The sequence below is a fragment of the Babylonia areolata genome, chromosome 31 (genome assembly GCF_041734735.1).
Source record: "Babylonia areolata isolate BAREFJ2019XMU chromosome 31, ASM4173473v1, whole genome shotgun sequence".
In the NCBI taxonomy this organism is placed as follows: Eukaryota; Metazoa; Mollusca; class Gastropoda; order Neogastropoda; family Buccinidae; genus Babylonia; species Babylonia areolata.
In genome coordinates this window covers 9,170,891-9,178,276 of record NC_134906.1, presented here as the reverse complement: position 1 = coordinate 9,178,276, position 7,386 = coordinate 9,170,891, and the positions used below count along the sequence as shown (strand labels likewise).

General features: G+C 41.7%; 1 protein-coding gene across 1 annotated transcript in view; it reads left to right on the top strand.

Moving 5' to 3' along the window:
- Nucleotides 1–275: 275 nt before the first annotated feature.
- Nucleotides 276–7,386, top strand: part of LOC143275774 (uncharacterized) — a 30,282-nt gene continuing 23,171 nt past the window's right edge. The window contains exons 1-2 of the mRNA XM_076580052.1: nucleotides 276–365; nucleotides 1,328–1,576. Coding sequence (XP_076436167.1) covers nucleotides 276–365; nucleotides 1,328–1,576 — 339 coding nt within the window. The remainder of the gene's footprint in view (nucleotides 366–1,327; nucleotides 1,577–7,386) is intronic.

The window sequence follows — 7,386 nt, the reverse complement described above, 5'->3', positions numbered from 1 at the left end:
GAGCAACGTGGAGAATTTCACGTGCCTGGCCGATAAACTGCCTTTCCTCAACCCGCACCTTGGAGAAAGTCCCAGGCAGACCAGCAAAAGACAGGTGCCTCCTTCAGCAGGGCTGTGGACACGATGTGAATGTGAACAAGGCATCAAACTGACCACCCAGCTGGCAGTCCACAAGGCAGGTGGCATCACCTCCCAGCTGTGAGACTTAGACTTTATTCTGGAAACATATCACAGCACTGGATCATTTTCCACCTCCAAATGCTGGGCTTAAGACCATGGGCATCTCATGGCAGGACAGAGTTTCCAACACAGAAGGCTTTGCAGAGGACTGGGGTTTAAGCACTCATCATGCAATCCCAGCTTCGGTGGGCTGGACATGCAGTCCGAAATGACAACACGCGATTGCCAAAGCCGGTCTAAGTTCTTCGATCTGGCTGCTGGCACAAGGTTCATTGAAAAAACACTGAAACGCTTCAAGGAGTGCCTGAAGGATTCCCTTCAGCGGTTCTGCAGCATTCCCATCCTCGGGATGAACACTTTTTGCCACTGACTGCAGTGCCTGGCGACTGTCTGGAAGGAAGTTGTGGCGTTTGACGGAGAGGTGTCTTCAGGATCTCGACCAGAAGCGTCAATCCTGCAAAGAGAGGAGATAAGATAAGATAAGAATAACTTTATTATCTCCAACTGGAGAAATTTGGTCAGGTGCATTATCACAACATAGACAAGTAAACAACATGAGGACCATAACTGTAAAAGTCAACAACAGCTTTTACGAATATTACGAAGATACAAATGTAAAAAATATCACATATACTGTTTCATACATACATCCACACACTGCAGGTAATAACTAGTATTCTTAATGTAAAAACAGAAAGAATTAAGAAACATTATTTGAATATAATTATAAACATAGCCTACTATACTGCACATTGATTATAATAGACAGATAAGATAAGAATAAAGATGAATTGCGGAAAACCACAACCAGATAATCAGCACACACCCGCACCGCCCCCCCCCCCCCCCCGCCCCCCCACCCCACACACGCGGATGAGGCCTATGAATAATCCGCTACTGTCTGCCCTCAGTGTTGCCGTATTTCTGTATCTGCCTTTTGGGCTGCGTTTTCATCTCAGGAGTTTACTGACGTCTTCATCGTCCGCGATGGACTTCGATGATGATGCTGATGAATGTAATGTTGCGTGTCCATTGAAAAACAAAGAAACAAACAATCAAACAAACAGAAAACAACAAACAACAACAAAAAACAACAACCATCCATTGAGTAAAGAATGATTCTCTTTTCTTTTTTCCCCCAACACAGCTGGCCGACTTTCTCAAGCACCCGTCACTGGCGATGGATATCCGCTGCGCTCTCGCGGACTCGGAAGGCGTGGCGAAACGCAGCCGGCAATTCCCGATCGAGAAGCGAGACGTGTTTTCCAAAACCCTGACCCGGCACATCAACGGAAAGATCGGCGAGGTGATGCAGCTGGCGTCTCCCAGGTTCCCCGAGCTGTCCCAGGCCATAGGGGGGTGGAGGAGGAACCACACTGGGGAGGACCTTTACTGGGTGAAGCTTCCCAGGCTCAAATCTGGCTTGAAAAGCAACAACAGCAACAACAAAACAACAAAAAACAAAATAGAAAAAAAACACACAAAAAAACCAACAACAACAATCAAACAAATAAAAAAACAAAAACAATAATGTGAAAAAAATATCATTCATGATCGGGACACGATGAGGTATGATATATAACATGAAATAAAACGACACGTCAAGCCATGACAAGAGTTTGTGTCTCCCGCCAGGTGTACTTATGTTTGATTAACTCACTCAGTACGGCCAGTCCTCTCTTCTCCTCTACACAGACCCCTCGAATGTCCAGTGGGTGTCTCAATGACCCAACCTTTAGCTTCCGTCGTCAGAATTGTGGAGTTCTTTGTCAACATTCACCTCTTCAGTATAAGAGCCTTCCGCTTGCAATATTTTGAAGGTGGTAATTGGGGTGAAACGCTGTTAACGTCGTCTCTTTCGCCGTTCGTATGGAGAGAGTTAATGCTTGTTCAGGATACGTGATATACCGAAACACATGGCACAATGCAGCACAGCACAGCACAGCACAGCACAGTACAGCACAGCACAGCACAAAGCGGTACAGTACAGTACAGTACAGTACAGTACAGTACAGTACAAAAGAATTCAATTCCACAAAACAGTGGCATGCAATACAACACAATTCAACTTAATAAAAAACATAACCAAACCATACCATACCATACCTTACCATACCAGACCATACAATATGATAATGCAGTACAGTGCAATGCGCAAAATTCGATACCTATTAAAGCATTTGGATGCTGTGCTGTGCAATACTTGATTCTTTTTTTCCCTCAACCTTTTCATTTGGACAAAGGTTTACAGATACAAAATATATTCTCTGTGCATTAGAAGGTAAAAAGTAAAGATATAATGATGCTTTGAATACTGACAGCAACATAGTGTAAGCAGAATAAATCATATTCCAGAAATATTAATTCCGTGGTGACATTATTCAGTTTAATCTTGAACTAAACGTGTATGTAGTGCCCATTTTTGTACAAATTTGTTATGTTCCATAGTTATGTTAAAAGCATACTTGTCTACTTCATATGCCTGCTTCAGATATTTCAAGATCATTTGTAATGCTGGCTTTACTTTACTGATTCTACATTTTAATACATAGAATTTAGCTGTAAAAAAAAAAGTGAGAAACATTCACCAGTTTTTATTTTGTTATGTCCAGAAAACAGCAGTGCATCACTTAGAGTAAGTCTATCACAATGTAAACACTTTTCTTTTAGATGTGTTACAAATTCTGTCCAAAAAAAGTTGTATCCTTGCAGAAATTACACTTATTACTGTGTGTGTATACATATGTATGTGTACATAACTACATGCATGTATATGACTGTTTATTGTGTGTGCGTGTGTTTATGTAAGTTTGTGCCTGCCTATGTGTGCGTATGTGTTAGGGTAGCTGTTAGATACACATGTATGTTAAAATGTATGTATGCAGTGTGTGTGTGTGCGTGCGTGCATGCGTGCGTGTGTGTGTGCGTGTGCGTGTGTGTGTGGTCACATTTTGGTGTGTGTATGTAACATAGATATAATGTTTTATGTTAACAAAAGCGTTTTTGCAAAGCACCTAGAGCAGATTTCTGGATAGTGTGCTATATAAGTATCCATTATTATTATTATTATTATTATTATTATTATTATCTGGGAGTATCCCATGTTTATCAGAGAAGAATTTGTCACAGGAATATGATCATTACTTTTCATCTGAAACAATTTTAATGTTATCTCTTGTATTTTTCTTGCATTGAAAAAAAAAATCTTCCATTCAAGCTTGTTTTAAAAAAATCAAGTGCCAAAAACCAGGCATTTGATAGTTCTGGTTTTCAAGTTAGTACGTCGTAGAAATATTTAATTTCTCTTGGAGCTTTTATTATTTCAGTATATGCTTTATTAAAGCTGGTTCATAATTCATAAATATTCAAAAAGTATTCTATCCCCTTTCACAAGATCTTTTACATAAACGTTTTTCTTGCCCTTGAATTTGAGTCCTGAAATGGATTCAAATTCTTTGATTAGTTCTCCATACGATTTTTCGTTATCTTCTTGAAAAAAAGACATATCATCAGCAAACAAAAGAATTTTACATTGTCTTTCTGAAATTGTAATGCTTTTTTATATTCTTATCATCACGAGTTTACAAGCCATTAATTCTGCTCACAAAATAAACAGAAAGGGCGAGAGTGGATCTCCATGTCTACATCTTCCTTCAATCCGGGTACAAGTAGATGCTTTAACTAGATGCAATTAACTAGTATTGAGGACTTTATATTGATGTAAAACGTTTCTACCAATCGATAAATGTCATCACCAAAAAACTCAAAAACATTGTGTGTGTGTGTATATATGTTATAGTGTGCCAGCAGTGTCACCCCCCCACCACCACCACCTGCACTCTGTCCCCTTCCCTCCCCATCCCTTCGCCCCCCCCCCCCTCCCCTCCCTTCTTATCTCCCTTCCCGCTCCGTCCAAAGCCCAGTCTTTGAGGTTGCACCGACACCCGCGCCACCCTCCCTCCTCACCCCTACTCCCTAGTCGGCGCCTTTGGTCCTTGACACCACATCACCCGCCCCAGTCGTTGAAACACGTGCAGTTATGTGACGTCTGCCGCAATCCCCGTGCTGAGCGGAACATCCCGTGTGGCGGCCTGTCTTTCAAGTCGTTCCCCATCTCCCCTTCCACGAATGCAGCTGATGTAGATGGCGGGACTTCGGAACGTAAGCGAGGGAGAATTTATGCTAATGTGAACTTTGATCATGCCAGCTAACATCCCGAGAGTTGTATTGTCCTGTCTCCCCAATCTCTTTGTGACGTAAATGTAAACGGGTGAACTTGTCATCATAGAATGTGTATGGACAAATGGGTTGAATTGTAGCGAATCAGATCAGTCTGTTGGATTGGACGAATTGGGATCAAGCAGTGAATCTGTCAGTCATTCACATAGCGTCATTAGGACAAGCAAAGATTGGTTATTTCAGTTCAACTAGTTGGGGAGTGAGTGTTGTAGCTTGCATTAGTATACACAGTATGTTGTGGGAAGGGATAAAACCAGTCAGCACAGCCAGTTCTTAGCTGTCTCCCAGAAGAACTGACTGACACAGGGTGACTGACTGATCAGTGATGTGAGGAACAAGGAAATCCCTGTTGGGCTGTGAGTATATGACTTGTAATGGTTTTATGTTATGTTGATAACTTGGGATGTTGGGAAACTATGATTGTGTCAGTGAACAGCCAGTTTAAGTTGATCTTGTGGCTTGTGGAAAGAAAAGGGGTTAATGTGTGAAAGCTACCCACTGAGAGAAGGACTGGCCTAAATCTTTTGAGCCCCCCCCCCCCCCCCCCCCCCCCTTCTATTTGGTTACAGATATCTTGTTCTGTATTTTTGATGTATTACTTACTTGTTTTGTATATTGTAGGTGGTGTTGGTTCAGTGTGAACTGAACAGATCTATAGGCTAACACAGTGTCAGTGTGTGTTGAGGGTTTTCCATGTGTGTGTGTGTGTGCACATGGGGGTAACAGCAAGTGTTGTGGAACACATGTTTGATTTTTTGGTAGTTGTGGTAACATGTGTAGGAGTTGTGCTGTGTGTCAGTGGTTTACTTTGTTCAGACAAAGTGGGAAGGAACATTGTAATGTGGATAATGAGTTGATTAACAATGAGAGCACTGAGGGTCAGTGCTGTGTTGTTGCACATTGCTGTTTACCAGAGATATGTTGGAAGTAATGATTTCCATACATGTACTTGTGTCAGTTGGACACTTTGTGAAGGCAAAGAGATTTTGTTTGGAAATGGTAACACACAGTTTAATTGAATGATGGGTTGTTAACATCAGTTGGAACACAGGGTTGTATTGGTCAGTGATATGTTTTGTACACAGTATGGTAATTGGTATGTCACTGCTGGTGGCAGGTAAGCTTGATGAAGCTTGTATTTCCTCACATAGATGTATGTGTGAGAGGAGTACTGGTGGACATGTGATGAAAGGTGCTGAGAGGGTATAGGCCTTTCATGTCAGTGATGTCAGGATATTTTGAGATTTTACCTGACCTGGGTTTTGGTTGTGTGTTTGTGTTCCAGGTGTGCTGCTTATAGGTGCTGCTTTAGGTGTAGGATGAACGTTTTACTGTGTGCTGCTTAGTGTGTGTGTTGTATTGTAAAGTAAACACTCTATAAAAACCACTCCATGTGGCCCTGCTATTGATGTGAGGAGAGAGCGAGTGAGTGCATCATTAGTTGATCCTATATCCCCCTGTCTGTTCCCCTCTCTCTCTTTCTATGAGAATCGAACCACACTCTCAAACAACAGTTTTTTTTACATATATATATATATATATTTCCAACTGACTGATGGCCTTTTCAAAATCTACGGACACTAGTAGCTCCAGTAGATCATGTGGAGTGATGGCCTAGTGGTAACTCGTCCGCTTAGAAAGCGAGAGAATCTGAGCGCGCTGGTTCGAATCACGGCTCAGCCGCCGATATTTTCTCCCCCTCCACTAGGTCTTGAGTGGTGGTTTGGACGCTTGTCATTCGGATGAGACGATAAACCGAGATCCCGTGTGCAGCATGCACTTAGCGCATGTAAAAGAACCCACGGCAACAAAAGGGTTGTTCCTGGCACAATTCTGTAGAAATATCCAATTTGATAGGAAAAACAAATAAAACTGCACGCAGGAAAAAAACACAAAAGAATGGGTGGGGCTGTAGTGTAGCGACGCGCTCTCCCTGGGGAGAGCAGCCCGAAGTTCGCACAGAGAAATCTGTTGTGATAAAAAGAAATACAAATACAAATGCATTTGCCTGCAGACCATAGATTTATCACATAAAGCCTTAAATCATCTCCTATATATCTGCTGGCGACAAAACCTGTTTGATCTGTCGGACTGTTGTGAATCTATTTGCTGTAGAGGAAGAACCAGTTTTTTAAATTATGTTTAATAGCGATATGGGACGCTAGATTTTAAGATATTTGTTTGTATTTTTATCACAACAGATTTCTCTCTGTGAAATTCGGGCTGCTCTCCCCAGGGAGAGCGCGTCGCTACACTACAGCCCCACCCATTCTTTTGTGTTTTTTTCCTGCGTGCAGTTTTATTTGTTTTTCCTTTCGGAGTGGATTTTTCTACAGAATTTTACCAGGAACAACCCTTTTGTCACCGTGGGTTCTTTTACGTGCGCTAAGTGCATGCTGCACATGGGACTTCGGTTTATCGTCTCATCCGAATGACTAGCGTCCAGACCACCACTCAAGGTCCAGTGGAGGGGGAGAAAATATTGGCGGCTGAGCCGTGATTCGAACCAGCGCGCTCAGATTCTCTCGCTTCCTAGGCGGACGCGTTACCTCTAGGCCATCACTCCATTCCATATTCTCTGGGTTTATCTACTACTGGTAAGCAAATCATAATATCTTCTTTTTGTGTAATGTACATTTTTTTTCTTCTTAAACTCTTCTTTTGGAGAACGTACTACAAAACCGATTAGCTGTTCAATTAAAAAACGAAGTCAATTTTTCACTGTTCTGTTTTTCCATCTGTTCCTGCATATGGGCTTTTACCATTTTGTGCTTGTGACGCATCTTTCAATGTTATTGTACCTTCTATTGAGTTGACTTCAAACTCTTTTTAATTTAGGCGACGTATTAACGGTTTTTTTTCTTTCTTTTTTTTTTTAACAATTTTTTCCCCTGCATATGGGCTTTTACCATTTTGTGCTTGTGATGCATCTTTCAATTTTATTGTACCTTCTATTGAGTTGACTTC